The sequence below is a fragment of the Lycorma delicatula genome, chromosome 8 (assembly GCF_047948215.1).
Source record: "Lycorma delicatula isolate Av1 chromosome 8, ASM4794821v1, whole genome shotgun sequence".
NCBI classification, from domain to species: Eukaryota; Metazoa; Arthropoda; class Insecta; order Hemiptera; family Fulgoridae; genus Lycorma; species Lycorma delicatula.
The window spans coordinates 52,890,123-52,916,607 of NC_134462.1; the positions used below are offsets into that span (position 1 = coordinate 52,890,123).

A 26,485-nucleotide genomic window follows, 5' to 3' on the forward strand; every position below is an offset into this window, starting at 1 on the left:
CCTTCTCGTAAATGACGAAATTAGCAACTATCGGGAAGAAATAAAATGAAATTAAAATTTATGTTTGTTCTTTTTTAATATATTCATTAACACTTTTATATTAATTACTTCAAATATTATTTACAGTAAATAACGTTCCAAATAATTTAGATACCGATGTATTGAAACATGACAATCTTCCCTCTTAGTACTGAATCTTATTGACGCATGAGGGTTTGCAATCAATAGAAGACGCGCGCAGCTTTCAACCCAGAAGAATATGGCTGACACAGAATTTGAAGAGTTCCGAGATCATTTTGAGACTTTACCACAGCACATTAAAGCTCCCACTCAATGTTACACGTAGGTTTTAGTATTTTTATATCCTTTATTATATATAATGTTTTCCATTTAAATATTTTATAACGCAGTGAGTTATTTATTATTATTTAACATGTATATCTTCGAGCCGTACCGTAACCTAGCTTAATTTTAATTTTTTATTACCCTTTTAAATTCATTTTCATAATTAATTTATCAACTACGTGGTCAGTTTCAAGCCTTGTTAAAAAGTGTTAAAAAAATATGTCATTGTTTTCCTTATCCACAGTGGTTTGTAGAAAATAACAAATTTTGGTGGCTTACATACGATTTTATGTATTTTCCAGAAAGCGTCAAACTGTCTCTTGCATTAAAAGGAGCTGTTTGTAAAAAGATGTTACGGGGGTTTTGTTATTTTTCATATTTACAGTTTTTAATATAACAAATGCGTAAATTTTATTTAACATAAGTTTTCTTTAAAGTTGTAAAGTAGAATTGTGGAGAGTAACTAAATTATTGTTACAGATATAGAAAAGTGTTAATATTTAATGGTTTTGCACACCTTATAAAGATTTTAATTAATTTCTTGTTGTTTTGTTAAATGTATTTTTATGCTTCTTATTCATTTATAAACGAGGCTACAAATTATAAATTGTCATGCACTTGTATGATTGTGTTATAACTTCCATTTGCTGTATCATAATAGACCACAGTTAATTTCTCAGGAAAGACATCAACCACAAAACCTATGATGAAAAGAAATTAGCCATATTCAAAATTCATAATGTATTTAGAGTTAAAAATGTTAAAGAACTCTGTATTAAATTTATTGATGTATAAAAAAGTATAGCAATTAATTTTTATATGTTAGAACTGATATAAAGTTAGAAAATAAAAGTAAGTAAACTATGTCTAAAGGAATAAACAGTATGATTATTTTTCAGTGTACCTTTTACTAATAAGTAATGTTTGTAAACTTTCTTAATGGTAAACAATTGAAAAATCAGGCCACTGATATTTATAAATAAATGTTGAAGATTACATTGCAGTAATATCTTGATAAATAATTTTGAAATAATCATTTTAAAATTATTTTTAAAAAATTGTTTCATTACACAATATTCATTTCTGAGCATAATAAGAAATCTTGTTGCAAAATTTTTTAATTAAAGAAAAAACTTAGTATATTTTATTTCTTAAAACTTTTTATCAAAGGGGTGTTTCAACATAGTAAATTACGCACCTGCCTAGTCAATCCAAAAGTTGTGTTAACTGATTTATGTAAGTACTTCATAAAGATTTATGATGAATTCTTCATTAGTTTTGTTGATAAATTTATAACAAAATAATTAGTTTGTTATATTAATTTCATGTTTGATATATTTTAGTCTATAATGGTATTAAACTGTGGTGAAGTGAAACTGTTTTATTCCAGAATACTATCAATTGTCTTGCCTCAGACATTCATGTGCATCAATTTTTAAAAAAAATTTATTCCAAAGATAATTCCAGACTGTGGTGGTTGGTCCATTCAAAATGGAAAATAAACAATTTTTGTCTTCAGTAATTTGACTGGTTTGATGCAGCTCTCCAAGATTTCCTGTTTAATGCCAGTCATTTCATTTCGGTATACTTCCTACATCCGCCATCCCTAAAAATTTGTTTTACATATTCCAAATGTTGCCTTCCTGCACAATTTTTCCATCTACCTGTCCCTTCAGCACCAAAGTGACTATTCCAGGATGCCTTAAAATGCAGTCTATAAGTCTGTCTCTTCTTTGAGCTATATTTTTCCAAATGCTTCTTCACCAATTTGCAACACCTCTTCGTCACTTTATCCACCCATCAGATTTTTAACATTCTCCTATAGCACCACATTTCAAAAGCTAATCTTTTCTTTTCAGGTACTCCAATCGTCCAAGTTTCACTTCTGTATAAAGCTACACTCCAAACATATCCAATCGTACTTTCAAAAAGGCTGTTCTGTTGTTTAAATTAATTTTTGATGTAAGCAAATTGTATTTCTGACAAAGCTTGTAATGTAAGCTCATTTCGCCTGTGCTATTTGGCACTGCTTATATCTCTCCTGCTTCATCCGCCTTTAGTAATTCTACTTCCCAAATAATAAAATTCTTCTACCTCCATAATCTTTTCTCGCCCTACTTTTGTATTCAGTGGTCCATCTACTTTATTTCTACTACATTTCATTACTTTTGTTTTTGTTTATTTTCATGTGGTAGTTCTTGCATAGGACTTCATCCATGCTATTCATTGTTTCTTCTAAATCTTTTTTTTATTTTTAGCTAGAATTACTATAAAATCAGCAAATCTTAGCATCTTTATATTTTCACCTTGCACTGTTACTCCGGATCTAAACTGTTCTTCAACATCACTAACTGCTAGTTCTATGTAATGATAAAAAGGTAACGGAGATAGAGAACATCCTTGTTTGACTTCTTTTTTTATTACTGCTTCTTTCTTATGCTCTTCGATTATTACTGTTGCAGTTTTATTCCTGTTAATGTTAGCAGTTATTCTTCTATCTTTATACTTGAACCCTAAATTTTTTAAATTGCTGAATATTTTACTCCAGTTTACATTATCGAATGCCTTTTCTAAGTCTATAAATACCATATATGTTGGTTTTTTTCTGTAATCTTCCTTATATTATTAATCTTAGCACTAAAATAGTTTCTCTTATCCCTATACTTTTCCTGAAACCAAATTGATCCTCTCCTAACATCTCTTCCACTCTCCTCTCAATTTTTATGCACAGAATTCTAGTTAAAATTTTTTATACATAAGTTGTATATTGCATAAGCTAATTGTTCTGTATTTTTCACATTTATCTGCTCCTGCTTTGTTTGGGGTCATAACAATGGCACTCTTTTTGAAATCTGATGGAACTTTCCCTTTTTTGTTAATATTACACACCAGTTTATATAATTTATCTATCCCTTCCTCACTGCACAGTAATTTTGCAGGTATTCCATCTATCCCAGAAGCCTTTCTCCCAGTCAAATCCTTTAATTCTCAATTAAATCTAGATCTCAGTATTGTTTCATCCCTTTCAACTTCCACTTTTTCCTCTATAACACCAGTTTCTAATTCATTTCCTTCATATAACTCCTCAATATATTCCATCCACCTATCAACCTTCTCTTTCATATTATAAATCGGTGTACCATTTTTATTTAACACATTATTTGATTTTAACTTATGTACTACAAAATTCTCCTTAACTTTCCTGTATGCTCCATTTATTTTACCGATGATCATTTCTCTTTCCACTTCTGAACACTTTTCATTAATCTATTCTTCTTCAACTAAATTTCACTTCCTGTTTATAGTATTTCTTAGTAGTCGATAGTTCCTTTTACCTCCTTCATCACTAACATTTTTATACTTTGTACGCTCATCCTTCAGCTGTAATATATCCTCTGATATCTAAGGTTTTCTACCAGTTCTCTTTGTTTTGCCTAAGTTCGCTTCTGCTGATTTAAGAATTTTCTTTTTAACATTCTACTATTCTTTTTCTATATTATGTTGCTATCGATGTCTGCTCCTGGATATGCTTTGCAGTTGACGAGTTGATTTCTAAATCTTTGCTTAACCATGATATCATCTCTCTGATATCTTGCAGTATTTCCCGGCTAAAATATGTGCAGAGTATGTGTATATTGTTCTATTATGATTTTTGAACTGGGTGTTGGCAATTACTAAATTATATTTTGTGCAAAACTCAAAGTTGGCCCCGTCTTTCATTTCTTTTGCCTGTATTCACCTACAATATTTCCTTCCATGCCTTTTCTAATGTTTGCATTTCAATCCCCAACTATTATTACATTTTTGTTGCCTTTTATGTGTGTAATTGCTTTGCCAGTTTCTTTGTTTACACCCTCTACCTCATCATCATTATGGGTACTTGTAGGCATATAGATGTTAAAAATCGTCGGCTTAGGTTTTGATTTTTTCCTGATTACAATGATTCTATTGCTATGCTTTTCGAAATAAAAAATCCCTATCTTCTTGTTCATTAAGAAACCTACTCCTGCCTGCCCTTTATTTGAAGCTGAGTTAATTATTCTAAAATCACCTGACCAAAAGTCGTTTTCCTCTTCCCTCCAAACCTTGCTAATTCCTACTGCATCTACATTTAACCTACGCGTTTCCCTCTTTAAATCTTGTAACTTACCAACCTTTTTTAGGCTTCTGACATTCCATGCTCTAACTTGTAGAATGGTATTTTTTCATTTTCTGGTGACCCCTTCCTTAGCAGTCTTCACCTGGAGATCCGAATGGGGGACTAGTTCACCTCCAGAATATTTTACCAAGGAAGGCGCCTCCATCTTTGTTACATGAACATGCAGAAAGCTACATTTTCTTGACAAAATAAAAAACAGCTGTAGTTTTCCATTCCTTTCAGCTGTGCAATACTCAGAAGATTGAGTGATGTTGATATGGCCGTTTAAGTCTTCCAGATCTACTCTACATCCTTAACAGCTACTGAAAGAGCTGCTGTCCTCTTTCAGGAATCATTCCTTAGTCTGGCTCTAAATAGATACCACTCTGATATGTTAGCACCTTCAGTGCAGCTGCTTTGTATCACTGAGCACTGAAGGTGAAGGGTGTATGCAGTATTGGTTCTCAGTAGAATATACGAGGATATTTTTGAAATAAAATTGTAGTAGTCTTAATTATTTCATACTAGGGTTAAGTGAATGTTATTTTGCATAAAATATATTAAGAAATAATCATTGTAGCCCACAGGGATAGTTTTCAGAGGTAAAGGCAGTCATGGTAACAGTTATAATCTATTTTTTGTAAAGGAGGGCTGTAATGTACAGAGGCTTGTAGAGGAATAACAGATTAATGGCATTAGTTTTAAATAGTATTAAAAAATTACAGTATTACAGAATTTTGGACAGTGAGATCACATGGTTTATAAAATTACTTTTTTGTGGAGATAATTTTGAGATTTTTTAACATAGGAAAGATTAGATCTTACCTGTAATAATTATCTTCATAACTATAATGATTATAGTTATGAAAAGAAAGATACAGGATTAATTTCTTATTGCCTTCTTTATCAAGCCATATGTATTTTACATTAACAAGCAAAGTCCATAGAAATGCAGGAGACTTTTAGTTTTACAACTGATACCTTCATTTTTAACAGTGGATTGGCTTTATAAAATGTATCATTACTTTCAGATAAAGTAATTATGAGTAAATAGCTTGGATTAGTGAGTGTGAAAACTGAAGAGGAAGTATGTTATGTGTGAATTGACATGCAGACAGGAACAAAATTATCTCAAATTGACTGCTTTTATATAACTCGCATACGTGTGATAACAAGTAATATTTAAAATAACTGATTGCACAGGCTTCTATTTCCATGTTACTCATGCATGTTTTGAGCTTTTACCTTCACCTAGTAGGTGAATATCACTTAAACTTTGCTTAAAATGTCATAATCTTACCTCATCTCACATCATGTTATATTCACAAAGCACATGACATCCCTAGGATATCCAAAACCTCTGCTGTATATATCCCGGGATATACAAGATATTCAGGAAGTAATCTAAATATTACCAAGATATTTAAAGGATATTTTATTCCTATTTATGTGACAATCATGAAAAATCAGAATGTTACACTCAGTGGCAGCTCATAACTAAAGTTAGTGAGGGTGCTGCTCCACCATTTTCTGATCGATACTAAAAAAACAACTAAACCACTTTCATAAGCCTTCCACCGACTAAACTAGAAAAGGGAACAAAATAGGATCGTTCCATACACACGCGGAGTAAAAAAAAAAAATCTTCTACCCGCACGCCAGGGTCGGCACTGCGGGAGCGACAGTGCCCTCTCTCCCTTGCGTACAGCTTCCTATGTGCGCATGGGCACAACAGCCAAACACGACGCCGCTGAAACTGTGAAGTGCAAAGTTCCATACAAAGATTTTTGTATTATTTTCATAAACTGGAGGTTGATACTGACATTAAGCTTAAGGATTATATATTGTACAAGTATAAAGAAAGAATTAAAGAAAAAAGTACTCATTACATTAAATGTTATCGATAATATCAACACAATCAACACAATTGATGGTCGCTGGTAGACGCCGTTTATTATTTTATATTTCTTAGGTAAAAACGCCAGCCAATCGCTCAATACGTACGCTTTTTCTTTATTGTCGAAATTCATGTTTAGTTGCAAGATCCATATTAGGTTTTCATTGACACCGAAAAGAACTTGATGTATGATTACGAATTGTATTTTAGTTAAAGATTCAAAACCGGAGTTGTCTTCGGCATCCTTTCCGATCACAGGTGTAAACGCTATATTCCTCGAAGCAGCAGCCATTCCAAATAGGCTTTGTATAGCTACAATGTCATCGTTATCCAATTCCAGTTTTGTAGAGTAATACGGGTACTTGATAGATTTATTTTCGTTTGAATGCTCGAGACCTAATGCGTGTCCTATTTCGTGGAAAAGAACCGAGTATAGACTGATTTTATCACGTTCGGCGTTTAAACTGTCATCCCACTTTTCATTAGAATCAATGTGGATTTCGATTAAGAAATTATTTCGATCGGTAAAAGCACGAGCTGATATTAAACTTTCAGCGTCGAATTTCATCGGACATAGTGATTGTTTTCTTCTTTCGTTCTTGTGAGTGCAATATTTGTTCGATATAAGGATTATTTCGGTCGTGGTAAAACGACTGGTCTGAGTGAACGGACCACATCCCAAACGTTCTCTTGGCAATATCTAAAAGATTTTGTTTTACTAGAGCATAATGCCAATATTACCTCAACTTTCTCCATATTATAGAATGGGTTTTGTAGTTTGAAAAATCCTGTTCACCACAATTAGATGTCTTCATTAATTGTCGGGTCTTGTTTATCAGTTCGCCATTTATCGGCAACTTATGCGTTTCTTAAAACAGCATTATGACCTCTAATAAGTTTTTGGTCTTTAATTTTATTAGCCAAACGTGACCAGGTAATCGACCACAGAACTGTTATGGTCTTCTCTTTTGCAACCATTCATCAAAACCAACAGTACAATATACATCGTATACATTTTCATAGTCGACTATATAAACAAGTCCAGGTGATGTAGTCGTTGTTGTATCCACATTGTAAACAAATTAACATATTTAGTTTCTATTTCATTAAGTACTTTATTTGATCTGATATATGTAATCTTAACCTCTCTACAAATATCATAGGCATTCGTCCCACATAACACGGGGACGTGACCTAGTTATGTGACGACGTGTTACAAAAGTTCAACATCATTATATTCTACTGATAAACTACTGCTATTAGCTGGAACAAAAAATATATAGTACGGTATTAATCGATTAGTATCAATTCGTGTGCATACATGTATAGATCAACCTCTTAAAATCGAAATACCAGTCCTCTGCGCAAAAAACTCACAGATATTTTAGAATTTAGGAGTCGGCGATAAAGCACTTCTTTTCGATATTTCGCTTTTATCGCAGCAAATGGTGCAATACCGTGACAAAAATAAGTCCCTTTGGTCGCCGCGGATAATTGTATATAGGTCGCATCGGCCGGAATTCCAGTTGATGAAAGGTATCGTATATTCGTTGCAATTTACCACTCTCTATAAAGTGAGTAGTTTCGATTTTTTGCTTTTACTGCGGTGCCTATGACATATTAGTGAGGCGTTGTGGCTCACGAGATACTTTTGATGGTTAGATTAGGTTAGTTGTGATGTCACATACCCACCAGGTAGGTCTAGTAGTGAATGCGGCTTCCCAAAATCAGCTGATTTCGAAGTTGAGAGTTCCAATGTTCAAATCCTAGTAAAGACAGTTACTTTTATACGGATTTGAATACTAGATTGTGGGTACCGCTGTTCTTTGGTGGTGGGTTTCAATTAACCACACATCTCAGAAATGGTCAACCTGAGACTGTATTAGACTACACTTCACTTACAAGCATACGTATCATCCTTATTCATACTCTGAAGTAACATCTAACAGTAATACCTGATGTCACATGACCTTTGGTAAATGAAATCATGGTTATTAATTTTTTGTGGGGTTAAAGGTCAAGTTTAAGCCAGAAGGAACATACTTGCTCTTCTATGATCTATTGGTTTTACTTATATAAATATTGTTACATATGTTGCATTTAATTTTGTATGTGCCTCTTAATTCCTCTCTATTATTTTTATTATCATATTATTATCATAAATTTTATCATATAGATTAATAATTTTTTCTACTACTTTATTTGTTATAACACAAAAATTGATAATAGTTTATACTTAAAATACAATTACACCATTGTATATACAATTATAAAAACTAAACCAAGCTGGCTTGAACTGTGATTATTTGAGGTCACCTTTAATGCTACTACAATAGTACCACTATTGGTTGTGATTAATACTACTGTCATTTATTATTATCAGTTCTAAACTGTTCATACTTCAGTGAAGAATAGTTTCATTACTCACAGTTGTTTTTTAAAATGCCTTATTTGATCGAGGAAAAGATTGCCATAAAGGAATCTTATGTGCATTCTGGATTCTTTCAAGGAATGAATCACATATTTGCAGAAAAATTTCTAAAAATTTTTTTTTTTAAATTTGCTATGGTAGCTTATACGATTTGGTTAAAAATTGGTGAACAACAGGGTTGGTTTCAAATGTAAAAGAAATAGATAACCTTCTGCTAAAACTCAAGAGAGCATAGCTGATATTAAAACAAAAATTTCTGCCAATCTGAAAATATTTGTTACATAAGTTATGACAACAAAGTGGTGTAAAATACTCATCTTACCAAACAATTCTCCAAAATTTCAATTTGAAATCTTATCATTAACAACTGTGCAAAATTTAAAGAAACAGGCAAAATGAAACACCCTAGTTACTGAGACTGGCTTCTCAAAAACATTTTAATGGTTTGATAGACACGGTGCTGTATTTCATGTCAGACAAGGCATAGTTTCATTTATCTTTACATGTTAATTATTATAACACCAGGTATTGGATGACTGAAAATTGCCACCAGATATTTGAGCATCACTTCACGATGAGAAAATCAGTGTACAGTGTGCTGCTTTTGATAATTGTAAGTGCAGCCACCAGTATTTTTTGTATGGACTGTTCTGTATAATATTTGAAGTATTCTATGCTCAGTTAACATTTTGTGAAAAAGAGTACAGCTTTTTCCAACAAGATAGAGCAACATGTCATAACTTAAAACGATTCACTAGCCCGTGTTCATGCAACTTCTACAGAAGAAATTCAGTAGAGAACGATGGCTTAAGCATTCTCTAAGTTTCCCTAGTATTCTCTATTCCTTTGGGACTATTTGAACTATAGAGTTTATGGATAAAATTCTTGTATTATCCATGAACTGAAAGTGAACATTCAACAAGAAATTGTCAGCACACAGTGTATTCATCAGCTAAACTCCTAATATGATCACTTGAGTCCAAAAATGCAACGTTGCACAGAATTTCTTTTGTAAAAATATGGTAAACTTTTGTAAACGTATATAAACGTTTGATAATGTAAACACAGCATTTAATTTAATTTATGTTTTAATTTTTCACTCCATTCATAAAATGTACATGTCACATCTGTGTTGAGCCTGTAGTGGTAAGGTTTTAAGTTTCTTATCTGTACAATTACAGTTCTTTTGACACATATTTACCCATATACAAGATACAAAAAGCATATATTGGCAATACACACAACAGGAGAAACAAATTTTCCAAATACTTCTTAGAAAGAGGATGCACATAAAAAATTATTAACCACAATTTGGACATTTACATAAAGCATATAAAATCCAAGATCTTAAACATTTGGATTATATGAAATTTACAAACTTAATGATAAAACAATATATTAAATGAACAAAAAATAACATTGATTAATTACAGACTGAAAGGGTTTCTTGATGTTTTTAAGATAGGCGCTGTTGGCTATGGTTTTACCAAATACTCCACTGAGGAAATAACTGATAAAAGCTCTAAATATATATATATTTTTTTTTTTTTAAGAAAAAGTTTCATTAATATGATTAGTTATGTAAGTTCTACTTACTATTTTAAAAATTTTCTCTTTCCTCTCAGTAAATAATATAATAAATTTCTCTTACTCTGCGTGTAAAAAAAAACAATAATGATATCAGTATATCCCAAAAATTTTATTTTTTACTTTTTGGATTGTTCCTTTGCGATTTGTTTATTGTTTCTTCAATATGCAGATCATAAAAGCCATGAAATAGACTATTTCGTAATTTAACTCTTTTTCTGTTTCAGTTTATGTAAATTAAGCATAGTGGTATAAATATATATTTTTTATTGTTGTTAAGATAATAATAACTATTATTTTTTCTGCTAAGGTCACTGTAGTTTCTATGTTGAGTACTGCTTACCTTTCTTAGCTTCTTTCTTTCTATCACTTGGATACATTTTGGAACCACTCCATTGTCAAAACTTATTGTTCTGATACTTTTAAATTTCTGTTATCTTTATATAGCGTTTAGTCAATACCCCCCTCCCTATATTTGATGTCATGCCTTATCTGGCCTTCTTCTTGTTTATTTTATATTAATGGTTATATTTATCTTTTAATTTTACTGTTTTCCTGTTTTCAATAAATTGAGGTGCTTGAAAAGGACATAGGCTTCATTGTTGGTCTGTTCATTTATGATTGTTTTATTGTTACTTTTTAATTTAAAGACTTCTAGTTTTTCTAAAATGTTTATTCTCCTTCCTTCAACACATTTATGAATTAATTTCTTTGATTCTTGCATTTTCATTGCGGTATGTTCTTTTTTTAAAAAAAGTCCTTTTCAAGAATGTTAAATTTATTGAAAACAGGAAATAGATAAATAAAATTAAAAGATAAGTATAACCATTAATATCAAATAAATAAGAAGAAAAAAGCATGATGAAAAGGCATGATGTCAACATCAAATATAGTGAGGGGCGTTGATTAAATGTTATATAAAGATTAACAGAAATTTAAAAGTTCCAGTACAATGGTTGGTTCTGAAATGCATCAACAAGTGATAAAAAAATAAAGCTAAGAAAGGTAAGCAGTACTCAACATACATATTTTTCAGTTTATAAACTGAAACTAAAAACACAAGAGCTGTTTCAGTAATATATATTACAAGTTTTGGTAATGTATAAAATGCGCAAACAGTTTAATAGCCTAAAATAAAAACTGGAATTGTTTTATAGGTTGGTACATGATGTTGTTCTGGATGATGATTCACCAAAAGATGATATCAGCGATGATCATTGTAATATACTGTCATCTGCTTCTGGTAATTTAGTGGTTCAAAATAATGAAGACTTTGACAATGAAGATGAAGGTGTTGAAAAGTCTTTCAATAATGGTAGCGGACCTAGTAGTTTACAGTCACAACCAAACAGTATATCTTCTACAGTATCAGATGATGATGTTATGATCAAAAACACATCAACAATTTTGTCTTCTAACAATAATAATAAATGTTGCAATAATAGTGATACTACATTATCTCAAATAAGGTAAGGTAATTTATATTTATTTGCATTTTTGTTTTTTGATAATAATTATTAGATAAAATAATGAACTATTATTATTCCCTGTTGGCTAGCAGATAATTCAGAATTAAAATAGAGTGCTTTTTTATTTTATTATAAAACAGTCATCAGTTCTTGAATTAATGATGCAATATTTTTTTCTGTAATCCAGTTTTTACAGATTGATTGAAAAGAAAATCCACAGTTTTTAGAGATTCAAAAATTAATCATGTTTTAAACTTATGAAATGACAAACTGAACCAAATTTCATAAATATAACTTTTTTAATAACCTATTTCAAAACATATTTAAAAATTTTTAATTTATTATTTGAGACTAAAATAAAAATTTGCTGTATAAAATGAATATAGTATGTTGTTGTACAATGAGGATATATTGATGAGAGCAGTTTGTCATAGATTGATAATGTGATATACAACGAAAATATTTAACAACATACTGGCTCATAATTTAAACAAAATTTATAAAGAATTTTTTAGGCTAAATATGAAAATGATTAGATGATGTATGACATAAAAAAGTATGAAATCTATAGGGAGTATTTTTTAAGGTGTATGATTAATGACTGCTCCTTTACTAATTATTCATGAAGCCATTTTCAGTTGTAGACCAACAGGTTTTTAGAAATTTTGACATTCATAATTATAATATGTAGTAAAAGTTCATAAAACAACATTATTTGAATGTAAGCCAATGTAGGGCCAAAGTTCATGTAGAAATTACTATATGATCTTTTTATTATTGACGATAAAGATTTTTAATCAGGTTAAGGCAGTTTCTAATTAAAAAAATTTCTTACTTTGCTGAAGAATCCCTTTGCCTTGTTAATAATAAATAGTTTATGTGGTTCAGTTTTAAGATATCAATCTTAAAACAACTACAAGTTTAACTTAATTTATTAAATTAACCTTCTGACTTGCCCTACATTCAGCAATGAGTTTGCGGAGAATGGTATAAAAATATTAATATATATATATTATGTAAAATTATTGGAAATCAATATGGTAACTTATCTAATTACTGTGTTTTGGTGGTTTATATATCAGATTGTAATAATAAATTATTTATATATATATTTACCTCGTGGTGTCCCTCAAGGAAACCAGTGTACTTCTCAGGTGTATTCCTCTCATTGGAATAATGAAATAGTGAAAAAAGTTCATGTAAACAGGTTTGGAAACGCTTCATTAGGAAGTCATTGCTAGCGAAAGATTTTGCCTGCAATTCAGCTCCCCTGGTGAGAACTCCTAGGTCCCCAAATTTAAATCTCTTGAACTATCTTTGAGGTCATTTAAAGGAACTTGTTTACCTAGAAAAAGTTATTCCAAAGAATAATTATTGGATAGAATTTTAAATGCTTTTGAACATCTTAAGAACAATTGTGACACTATTAGAAAAGCTTCCTTTGATGTTATATGTTGCACTTGATTTTGCATAAACTGTCAAGGAGATAATTTAAACAGTATCTGTAAAATATGAAAATTAAATTAAAATAAATAAAATAAAACAAAATTAAATACAATAATTTTTTTGTGCAAGTCATTTCATTTATTTTTTGTTCAATTTTTTCTACAGTAAAATTTCATTTTTTAAAATGTTTATTTGATTTTTATTGGACTTATTTACATCACTATTTTTAGAATTAAATTCTCTACAAGTTTTGTTAATATTTTTTTTGTAATTATTAGTCATTTAACAAAGTTATTGTAATACAAACCTAAAAAAACAGTTTTTAGAAAACACATTTTTCAGTTTTACTTTGGATTTCATGAAAACTAGTGGAGATAGATTATTCAATTTTTCAGGTCAAAATCCATGGGAAACCATTAATTTCGTCCTCAGTATGACTTCATTTCACTGGGGGAGCTGAATTCTGGACGAAATCTTTTGCTAGCTGAAACTTGCTAATGAAGTGTTTACAGACCTATGTTTATGTGAGCTTTTTCATTATTTTGATGAGAGAATACATAACTAATCTAAAGCAATTAGTCAAGTTAAACTTGCTACATTGATTTCCAATAATTTTTTAGCAAATTAATTTATATATATATATTTTTTTTTTGTTTACACTCCTCTCTGTAAACTCATTGTTGAATGTAGAGTGTGTCAGAAGTTTAATTTATTGACACACATAAACTAATAACATAAGTAATAATTCAATAACATAAGTCATCCCGGTCAGACATGCAGATTCTGAAATAAATTCCAACAAAGAATCCTATAGATAAGCAACAATTACATACTATTATCAGCTAGAATTACCAAAAAATTAAAAATACAAAATTTATCAATTAAGAGAAAAATTAAATACAAACAATCTTTTAATAGTAAAATCAGATTAAACAAATACACCGTTTATATTGACAGTTGAAAACAATAACTTAATGAGCAATATATAGTTGAAAATAAATTTGAGGAAATTAATGACTCGACTAACAAATTTCTAAAAGTAACAAAAAGTTTAATAAAAAAATTCAGACCAATTTTTACATGACTACCCAAAAAAAGGTGTAATGTATTAAGGGTATATGTATGTATGTTTGTTCCATTGTAGCAGTTAAACTGCTGAACCAATTTAGATGTATGACCACACATTGGAATCCTTACATTACTGGAAGTGTCATAGGCTATATAAATATGTATATATGTTTGCTTGTTTACTTGTAAATAAAAGGGCACAAAAAATCATGCAAATTATTCAAAATCAATAATTGATAGTATTTTCAGTATTGATTTATTTGTGTTGAAAATAGCGTTTTAAGATCTGTTACGATATAGAATGGATCAATTACAGTAGTAAATGTTATTAATTTATTTCTGTGGCAGTGTAAAATATATATATATATATTTTAATTTTAATAAATGTATAAATAAATAAATTTAAAAAGTTTGAAAAAGAAAGTTATGCTATATACAAAATTTTCACTCGCACGCTGTTTAATTATCTATATTAGTAATCGGTGGCGGCTTGTAGCTAAAATTAGTAGGGGTGCTGTTCCAGAAATTTTTTTCTGGGCCTTTTCAAGGCCATGGTTAAAGTTTTCTGTAAAATAAAAAAACTGAGAAAAAATGAATCAAATAGAATAGCCGGATGCAGGATAATAATCTAATTCTACACTTTATCACATTCAAGAATATGGTACACAGTTTTTAAGCACAATGTGCTTAAAAACCGTATTCAGTTTAACCGAATAAATAATAAAATGTCAATACAGTTAATATTTTTTAGTATTATTAGATAATAACTTAATAAAATTTCCACTTAAAATCACTATAGTCTAAGGGTGCTTGATTTCAATTTCTATGTACACAGACACAAGTACATAATTAGTTTTTACTAATTACCTTCTCTTTCACCCTTCCAGCATGTTTTTGGACAGATTTGGCAATCAAAGACTCCTTGCTTTCCACAATCTTCTGATCGCTACTGAAAAAACAACTAAACCACTTTCATATTCCTTCCACCAACTAAACTAGAAAAGGGAACAAACAAGGAATGTTCCATACAGTCGTGGAGTAAAAAAAAAACTATTTTCCACCAGCATGCCAGAGTTAGCATTGCAGGAGTGACAGTGCCTTCTCTCCCTTGCAGCCTTGCGTGCAACTTCCTATGTGCACAACAGCCAAACACCACACCATTGGAACTGTGAAGCATACAGTTCCATACAAAGATTTTTGTGTCTTTTTCATAAACTGGGGGATGGCTACTGACATTAAGCTTAAGGATTATTTATATATTGTACAAGTATAAAGAAAAAATTAAAGAAAAAAGGACTCGTTATATTAAATGTTATTGATAATATCAAATGTAAATAGAGTGTGTGCAGTTCCACTGTGCCTATATGCGAGCCTCCATTGTTAATAATTATGCTATATTAAAGAGAAATTTTTATCAGCAAAGTTTTTTTATTTCTTGTTAATTATAATAATAATTTAAAATACCACTCTAGATTACATCCTTTTGAAGTGATTGTCCCCAAGTTAACTGGACTACCAAAAATTCATAAATTAAACATTCCAATGTAAACTTTGATCAGTTTTAAATCTATCCCCTGTTATATTATAACCAAAATAATAAATAAAATTCTTATGAAAAATTAAATTTACCTAATATATTTCATTTAAAAAATGGTTACAAATTAATAAATAAATTAAGAAGTTAAAATGGAAATAAAGACAATAGAATGGTTAGATGACATAACTAACATGTATCCTAAATTAAAAAGTAACCAAGAAAATAACCAAATAAGGAACCAAAATTTATTGAAGTTATCATTACTATTATAAGAAATATATGCCAACAAAACCATTTTGAATTTAATAACAAATATTAAGCGCATAAAAGTACTTTATATGTGGAATTTGCACTATCAGCAATCATATCAGAAATGTATTTACAGGATTTTAAGAGTAAATTAGTACATGGCATTACTCATACATATGAAGTTTTAATATTGACAAGATATGTTAATGATATTCTATTTATATACAACCCAATAATAAACCATGAACATCTAATAATATTAAAAAAATTAAATTCTTATTAATAAAAATCTAAAATTCACATTTGAAATAGATAATAATAGAATATTAAATTATTTAGACGTAATATTGAAATAAACAAAGGACAACCAAATTGAAACATCAGTATATTAAAAAAATAATCTAATAATAAAACAACCCATAAAAAATCAAATCACCCTTGGTCTCATGAACTTAGCACTTATATAAATATCTTTAATAGAGCAATCAAATACGAAAATAATAATAAAGAAAATAATAAAATAAATATCTTAAAACATATAACAGTTGAAAATAGATATGATACTGCTTCAATTAATAATATTTATAAAAAAACAATTATCAAAACACAATAACAAAATAACAACTACCTTGCAACCACTATACATATAATAAGACAAAAAAATCCCTTTCAGCACACCAGAAGGTGGAGGTAGATTTCATGGTGCTAAGTAGAGGATAAAAAAGATTTCTAAGTTAAGAAAAACTTTAAATTTACTCAATATGACAATGGTTACATGTGAAACTTTTTTCACATGTGCTAATATCACATTTCTGCAATATCACATGTGCTAATATTCACATGTGCTGATTTCATGGTGCTAAGTAGAGGATAAAAAAGATTTGTAAGTTAAGAAAAACTTCAAATTTACTCAATATGGCAATGGTTTAGCATATGACAAGCCCCATCTTCTTACAATTCCAGCAACATTTTGATCATCCCTTGCCGTAAAGGTTGGTCATATCAAAAAATGTTTTAGGTAATGTATAGAGGACTAATGACCATTTAAAATAATTCGATACTATGCCTATTAAGGGAGATATGATTTTTTTTTGTCTTCAAAACCCTATTTTTTCTACCCTTTGAGCCAGAGGTTGGGATATAAAAAAAAATTTACTTACATAGGTTTTAAGCTCTTATCCAAATAGTAGGAACTCTAAATGAATTTAATTTTACTTAATAAGAAAGTTATAGCGATGTTTTGTTTTTTCGAAAAAGGCCCCCTCCATTTCCACCTCCATGGTCAGATTTTGGCCATTAATGAATTCGACTGAGATCTTGGGATGAATTATTTTTAAGGAACAATTTGAAAGTGATTGGCGCAAAATTACAGCAGTTATTGTGCTCACAAGAAAGTGAAATATATATATAAACTTTTGAGCTGACGGTGGTTTGGGATCTGGGGGATGTTAAACGCAAAGATATGTCAACATTTTCTGGAAGTTGAATCATGGTACCCATTACAATAGGGTTACAATTGTACCCATCCAATACGCTTCCTTATGAAATCTACCTAAAAGTTAAAGCAGACACATAAAAGATACACTAATAACATCATTGAAAACATTACTAAAAATTTTTACAGTAAAGAAATATTTAAACAAGTGTACAAACCTAATAACATAAAAAATATTTAAAAAAACAAAAATAACAATAAAAGAAACAATTGTTACAAAATGTATAAAATGAGATATAATGATTCTGATTATATTTATGTAGGAAAAACAAATAGATTTTTAAACTAGATTTCTTGAACATTATAGAAATTAATAGTAAAAAAAAATAATAATAATTAATAAAATTATAAATTATAGAAATTACAAAAATATAGCATTTGATCTAATAAGCAATAAACATTCTATTTTTGACATTAATACAAATTTAGAAATATTAGAGATTAATAAATATAACAAAAAATGAAATATATTGGAAAAATTATATATATAAATACAAATAAAATTTCATTTTGATAAACCATTTGTCAGTGTTTGAGGGAGATACGTTTTATGAAAACAGCAACAGATAGCAGCACATATAATAGATTAATATACAATTTTCAGCATAATAATACAATAATGTAACAAAAATTACACCATGTACCAGAGATCAAACACAATGTCTTTAAGATTTATTTCTCTTAAAGATTTTAAAATAGGTGTATTTTCCAATTTACTCATTACACTATACAATAGACTCTTGTTTTAACCATCTGGATTACATTTGATCCATCGGCTGATTGATAGCTATAACATTTGTAGGAAGAAATAAGGCACATATAAACCCATCCTTACTTTTTAAGTCTTTCTCATCTGGGTGCCCTGTACAGTTGTCTAAAAATAACAATGTTTTTTCTGGTAACTGTCTTTGTTTAAGGAATTTTTTTACTGATGACACAAATTGCTCATTAAACCATTTAAAAAATACTTCCCTTATCATCCACGCTATTGATTTTTGATTTTTGTATTTTATAGGAAGTCTTACGTTTTTAATAGCCCTAGGATTTTTGTACTTGGTACCACTTGTGTTTAAACAAGGCATAAACAAAATTCTGTTTTTTGATATTTTTCAGCACAATTAACAAATGGTTTTTTGTTAGCAGCCTCCAAAATAACCCTCTTTCATCGGCATTATAAACCTGGTCAGGACCAAAAGACCCAACTCTTGGACTCTCTTTATAGATTTTTCTATATATGGTTCGACAGCAGTAAAATCACAAGAAAGTTCTCACCTGTGGTGGTTAGTAAATGGATTCCAGTGCTTCTTGAATTTGTCGATACCCGCCACTGAAAGTCTTGAAAGTGACACCCATCACTTGCACAGAAATCTTTCTTCATCATTTCTTTATAGAAAAGCTTAGCTTTTTCTTTGATGATTTCACCAGAAAGAGGAGTATGTTAATGTTTCTGGATAAACTAAGCACAAACTGCATCTTCCATTAATGGGAACCTGCCAGATTTTATTGTTTTCTGATCACTTTTACCAATGACATTATCTTTTACAAATTTTTTTTGTTTTCACCTGATTTTTTTGCAAGTTCTAAATAGTTGCATGTCCAATTCTGTATAGTGAATTGAAGTATGACAATTAAACACAGCACACGATCATGTGATACTGAGATGTGTAGAAAGACACTGTAAGAAGTTTAATGCCATCTGTAGACCCTGGTACTGTACAAGTCACCAGCTGGTGGCATTACACGTTTAACTGCAGACACAGCTAATGACATCAGCGATAATCAGAAGTACTGTACTGTAATTTATTACAGTATTACACAACTACAGCCTACTCACTTAAAATATTTTATTTACCACTTGGCCGTGGCCTCACTCTGTTTTGTCAGTTGTGATGGCATGCATAAAAGTCAGAAGTAAAATGAAAAAAAAAAATAGTGGTGAAAAATGTCAGATTACTGGAGGTGTCGAACCAAAGAATATCAGATTATCCAGGGCAGACCTTTTTTTTACTGAAATTAATCTTTTTAAGATTCATATTATTCCTCTGTACTATTAAATTATATTTTAAATTATAAAATAATTTGAGACGGCATATTTTATCTTAATTTTACCATTAAAGTACTTTTGCGGGATCTCAAAATTAAGGTAAGATATGTTTTTAGATTATAATTTTATTATGTTTTAATTAATTAAAACTAATAAATCACCATTAATTGGTGGTTTAATCACCAAATCATATTCATAAAAACAAAGCATAAAAATACTGTAAATATGATTACAATAAATTAATAAGTGGTGATATAATTTACGTTAACAGGGGAAATCATCATTACCATCATCATCACCATCATCACCATCATAATAATAATAATAATCACAGTAATCGACATTATTATTGTCAAAATGCGAGTACATCTGCTGAAGATGAAGATTATTTCAGTACTGATCATAGTCAAGGGTCTGAGAGGCCTTCTGTGTCGAGTGGAAGTGTATTGAGTGAACGCAGAAGACGAAGACTTCCTGAATTACCAAAGAAAAAACATTGTAAGTAGTACAAATGTAGTAACTATAAGTGTGAACATAAAATTGTACATTTTTATATACTGTGTAGTATACAGTAGTAAGATTAAAAAAACAAATATTGGCCTAGATTGTCATTTAGCATTTATGAACATGTGTTTTTTTTTTAATTTCCTTTGTACCTGTACAATTTTTTTGGCGCTAATCGGGTTGTGCTCTAAGAGCACCTTATGCACCTGCTTTGAAAAGTTTTGTATTTTCAAAAAAAGTATTTTGTTGATGTATTAGAACTTAGGTAGGTCTTTAGAATCATGAATTTAAAAAATCCGTATATGTCTGCCTGTCTGTTTGCAAAATGTGTTTGTGCTTATACTCCAGAAACTACCCAATTAATTTTTATGAAATAAAAACAAAGATTGATAGTTTTAATTAGTATCAAATTCTTTTGCTGGTTTCAATTTTTATTTTGATTTCAGATTCTCTCAAGCGCAATCAATAAATGACTAGGGATATTTGTGAACAAGATTTATATGATATGTACTGATAGATAGAAAACGATCTGTAACTTTTGTTCAGCTGAATTTTGTTATGAAATATTTAGTAAGAAAAATAAAACAATTTACTTTATGAGGAAATTGTGTCGATCCCTCACACTTAATGTCATTTTTTTTTTTTACTCATTACTCTTAATTGAAAGGTTCATGAGTTGTCACATTGAGGTATTCGTTTTTAATTTTAAACACATCAACTAAATGAAATTGATAAAACTGAACTTCAAATATTTGTTTACAATATTTAAATATATGTACTACAAATTTCTTGATAATTGGCAGTTCAAGTCATTTAAATTTAAGGTGCTCAATATTTACTCTTAATGTGTTACTATTAATTTTATCCTAATGACTAATGACACCTATAATATATATTAACTAAATCCAAGTAAAGTTAAATCATTAGCATATGTATATTTTCATTTGAATTTGGGTTTGTGGTTTCTTAAGAATTATGTAACTGTTTTCATCTGAACCTCATAATTTTCTATAAAACAATAGTGTTGGCTAAATACTCATTATTTTTCTTTCTATATAAATTGATGAAAATTATTTAACAACTTATCTTCGAAACAGTATTTTTCTTTTACAATGTGTAGTAGTTAGTCTGACCTGGAAAGTAACTTCTTCCAAAAAAAATGTTTCTTCATAAATATCTGTTTTCATGTAATTATCTTTATTTTTATATGAATTTCACTATTTCACTTTTTTATTAGTTATTTGGTATGCATTTTATTTTATGTAATTTTCTTCTATAACAATTGTTGCAGTTGGCAACAATACCACTCTTTTTTTAAAGATGATTTGCTTTTTCTTACATGTTATTGGTTTTAATTAATCATAGTTGTGAATAATGATGTAGTTTGATAGTTTTATTTTTTAATTTGCAATTTATTAGTAACAACTTATTTTAAGTTAGACTTGTTTGGCTGGTCGCTACATTTTCTTTTTTTTTACTTTTGGTTTAAGAAAAAATTCTAATTTTTTTAATTTCTACACTGAAACAGAACTTGCAAATCTCCAAGATAAATGGTTAATTCATTCTTTTGCATGTATGTATGCCTTTATTTTAGAAAATAGTGAGTATATTTGTCAGTCTTTTGAGTGTATGCAAGTGAACATAGTAGTAATCTTCAAAGCTGTGGCTAACAGGGTGTTATTTGAATTAATCTAAAATCAAGTGACCATGTTAAATAAGTGATATTAAAAATTGATTTTTCACTTCCTGTAAGGAAAAGTAACTTTATATTTTTCATCCTGTTTTTACACGTTTGTTTCCCTGTTGTTTCCACTTCTTTAATTTAAAGTTTGTATTGTTTCCTTACATTCAATCCTGTCGTCTTTACAGCAGTTATATAACCTCTAAAAATATGACTGATTTCAGGCCATCCAAAGCTTAAAAATGTAATTTTAATTGTGTTATTAATTGCATAAAATAACATCTAGAATAATTAATTTTTTTTAGTATTTACTTCATTAAGTAAGGGAAAGAACAAAGGTTATGAACAAAAATTTTAAGTTAACATAAATTATTTTTTAATTTCTATTTAAATTTTTTTTTAGGTTTTGTAATTTTTATCTTTTTAATAATATATCTGAGAAATAACCTATTCTGCTGAAACAACACTTATTCCAGGAGGGGAAAATTCTTTGATATTTTTCATGTTGAAACATATATTACTTAGGATTACGGGGTACTATCTTCTAACTTTCTTATTCACGTAGCAGTAGAGATGGGTAATTACAGGATTTTTCTGTATCTGATGCAGGTTGATATAATACTGAAAAGTACCTGATACTTTTCATATCTGATACTAAATACCAACAGAATAAAAAAACATGGGCTACAATTGATACAATTTCGCACTCTGCTTGAAACTGTATCAACTGTCTTGCAATGCAATGCTTGTGCATATTGGGTCAGTTCTAAGGTTACTATGAATCAGCACCATTATTACAAGATCACAAGCATTCAGCATTAGCTTACAGCTTAGACGTTTAGCCTGGCATATGACGACTCTTAATTACTTTGTTTTGTAAACAATAATAACCATTTCTGTAACTCACACATTATAATTCATCATATAATCATCTTTATCTTTATCTTTCCTATCAGTCATCCTTTATTATTTCTGAGCGAAAATAAACAATACTAAATGTAACTATAAATAAAACAATTTCCTTTAGTTTGGTTTATTCTCTTTGACCCATTAGTGTCATGTGAGTGTGAATTCAGTTTTTTTTTCTTCATATCGCCACATAAGCTTAAAGCTTGTGCGTGTGATATGAAATGGAGCTTTATAGCATATGAAAAAAATGCCATACCTGACCAGGCGCCTGTACCCTTGCGCCACGGAGGCCAGCATTCTTATCAGTGTGTGCTTTTCTATTATATTGTCAGTGCACAAGGTTGAGTAGTTCATTTTCTTCTCATTCTTACAATTAATCTGGACATTTAAAATCAGGGTTGTGATAAAATTGAATTTCATAAAGTAATTTAAACAGTACAGTAAGGCTATATTTATTCTGAAAATAATTTTAATTTTTTAAAGGAGTTTAATTCTATAACATTTTTACTGTAGCATTAAATTTATGTATAATTTTATTACAATTTAATCTGCCATTGAGTCAAGTAGTCTAAGTCTGTTTCATGAACTCATACAATGTGAACAGGAAAACTAGTAACAAAAACGACATATTTGGAAATTTTTTACTCCACAAAATGAAATGGTGGCATGCAACTTATATGAAACAACATTGTTGTATAAATTGTGTGATCCACTAATTTGAAAATATACTAAGGAAGCATCCAACCACAGAATTAAGAAACCTCAGTACTGAACATCCAGTGAATAATGTCATAGAAAAAAATGTAAAAGATAATCCCATAGAAAACCCATTTAAAAAATTTGCTTGATCAGTAATTCTGAAATTGCACTTAACTATGAACGTGAAACCTCAGCCACAAGTTCTACATTAATTGTAAAATATGGCAGTCCCAGTAATCAAAAAAAAATGAGCAATTTTGTTATATAAGTGCTCCTTGTATCTGCTAAAAAAATCATTGATTATCATTTACTTGATGTATTCATTTTAGATTTCCTTCCAATCTTTACAATAGTGGAGGACAAGGGATTTCCAAAGTTTGTCAAATCACTAAATCCATCATACAGCGTACCTACCAGAAAAACTGTAACAAAAACTTTATTACCAGCTAAATATGAAAAAGGTTTCAGTGACCTTAAAATAAAATTTTGTAAAATAAACATGTCGTGTGGTTTTTACTACAGACTGCTGGACATGGATCTACAGCGAAAGTTTTATGGCAGTTACCTGTCATTTCGTAAATTCTAATCTCTTTGGAATCAAAACTCCTGGAATGTTTCGTTTTCTCCCAATCTCGCACCAGTTCAATCTTGTCGTAGAGCTGCAACATATTGTGAAGGAATGGGACTTAAAAATAAAATTTTATCGTATATATCTGACAATGCATTGAATGTAAGAAAGCTGTAAAAGTTGTTTTAAAATGGAAGTATTTAGGGTGCTATGCACATACATTAAGTTTAATTGCAAACTATGGTTTGCACTTATTGGGGTCTCGTGTATAATTAAGAAAATAAAACCGGTGGTGCATCATTTTGAAGTAAGTCCAAATTCAATACAAAAATTGCAAAACCAACAGGAAAATCAAGCTGAAAAAACTTTTGAGCAATGTTTCCATGAGATGGAATTCTACGTTTTATATGTTAGAGCAGTTCATGGAGCTAGAACAACCAGTCAGATCAGCACATGCCCTTGTTTGATCAAGAAGTACTTGTACTGGATGTAAAAGATTGAAAAATAGTAGCTCACCTGATTGACATATATGGCCACTCAAAGAAAGAACTAAAATGATGACTGGTGAAAATTATGTAACAGCGTCTACAAATTAATAATTAATTGTTAATAAAACAATAATTGTTACCAAAGGTGTGGAAAACGCATATAATGAAATGAAGGAGGATGAAACCTTGCTGCAAGAATCACAGGCAGTAGTAGAGGCTATTTCAGAAAGTATTCATTGTCATCTCAACAAGACACTTTTTAATTACTACAATTTTAGAGCTGTGTTTTAAAACTGTTGGTTTTTCTTCTTCAAATATTGCCAAAAAACTGATATTAAGTTTACTAGCCATCAACTGCCAAAATATATATGACATTCAATAAATTAAATTTATCACATCAAGACAGCATTTCGCTGCCACGCCTAGGTCGTTGAATGCAAGTACCTGTCCACCAATATTAAAGTGCTTGGAGCTTTAATTGGCTGATGGCCAGTCATAACTCTCTGGTAGCTTGCCAAAGCAATGAGGTAGGAATATTTACCTTAAATAAACTACTGATGCCGGTGGAACAAAGCAACGGCATCAAGGAACACCCACACAGTCCAACAATGCAGCTCACGCCACATTGAAAATTGGCCACTTATGAGTGGCCAATTTTCCACTTGACCTCAAGTTCCAGGGTGGCCTAAGTTCTGGCCCCCCTAAGAGCAGTCAGTGATATGTTCATTCGACTGGACCTCCCTGTAAAAACACAGCTGATCAGCTGTCAAGCAGAACCAAAATAAATATTGGTTCAAGTTCGCATGGTTGGAGAGCACCTGAGCTCTTATTGCCCTCAAAAACGAAGGAGAGGCATACCATCTCCCCAAGTCCTGTATAAATCTATACAAGAACCTTCCCTTAGTCATGGTGTGCCATTCTTGCTGCTATGCATCCATCTTGAGGCTGTAAAGCCTCCTCCTCAGGGGGAGATGGGCAACTGAACAAAATTTAGAATCGGTGCATTGTGATCACCGTTGCGCTCCAGTACAGGCCCAGCTCAAAACCGTATCACAAATGCCTTGGCCTCCCTGCCTCTTCGCAACTTCCACATGGCCAAGCATGGGCAAAGTAAGGTATATCAAGAGAAGGTGTGGCTTAATAAAAGAGGGTTTTTTCCTTGTGGTCAAAAAGTATAATTAAAAGATAAGCTTTTATCTTGTGACACAATTAGTCAAAGAATTAACATATCTATGAAAGTGAGTACTGTACTACATTATTTTGTAGTGTTGATTAATGATAAAAGTATATGAATTGATAATAATAATAAAAACATTTTTATTTTATGCATTGTACAAGGTTATCTCCTTTTTAGATTCATAGGTATAAAAAATTGTAATATTAGGATGGATATTCACGATTAAATTTTGAGTTTGTAGCCCTCTGCTGTTGTCAATCATTATTAAAACTCGGCATCACATACAGGTACTATTTCTGAGACTAACCAACATATGATTACGTCTTGGTTTTGTGTAAAAGTTTTTTGAATTCTTTGCTGTGTTTAATTGTTTGTGTTTTCTGTATTCTTTTGTATAACTGGTTGGTGCCAGTGATTAGCAGCATGGTGGCTTCTAAATCAGCTGGTCTCAGATTTAGGGTCTGATTTTTTTTTTACTTAATGTTTTACACAGTCTATCCTCATTAAAACCTGTGTATAACATGTCCAAATATTAAAATCACAAAAACTAATTTGGCTTATTTCTAATTGAAGAATTACTTCTTTCCTTGTAGTTTTTCTTTCATCTGCTCTATAATCTGTTTCCTCCTCACCCTTCCTTTCCATCATTTCTCTCTTTAAGAAATATAGTTTTAATATATTCTATTAAACGTAATCTGAACTATTTATAAAGTACATTACAGTAATATTTTTTGAATTATCACTGATTTGTAG

At 30.1% G+C, this 26,485-nt stretch overlaps 1 protein-coding gene across 2 annotated transcripts in view; it reads left to right on the plus strand.

Annotated features, from left to right (window-relative positions):
• The first annotated feature begins 233 nt into the window (after positions 1-233).
• Aplip1 (JNK-interacting protein Aplip1) overlaps positions 234-26,485 on the plus strand; it is a 51,745-nt gene continuing 25,493 nt past the window's right edge. For both annotated transcript variants that reach the window (XM_075373024.1, XM_075373026.1), the window contains exons 1-3: positions 234-342; positions 11,556-11,867; positions 19,978-20,204. In XM_075373024.1, coding sequence (XP_075229139.1) covers positions 260-342; positions 11,556-11,867; positions 19,978-20,204 — 622 coding nt within the window. In that variant the 5' untranslated portion in view covers positions 234-259. The remainder of the gene's footprint in view (positions 343-11,555; positions 11,868-19,977; positions 20,205-26,485) is intronic.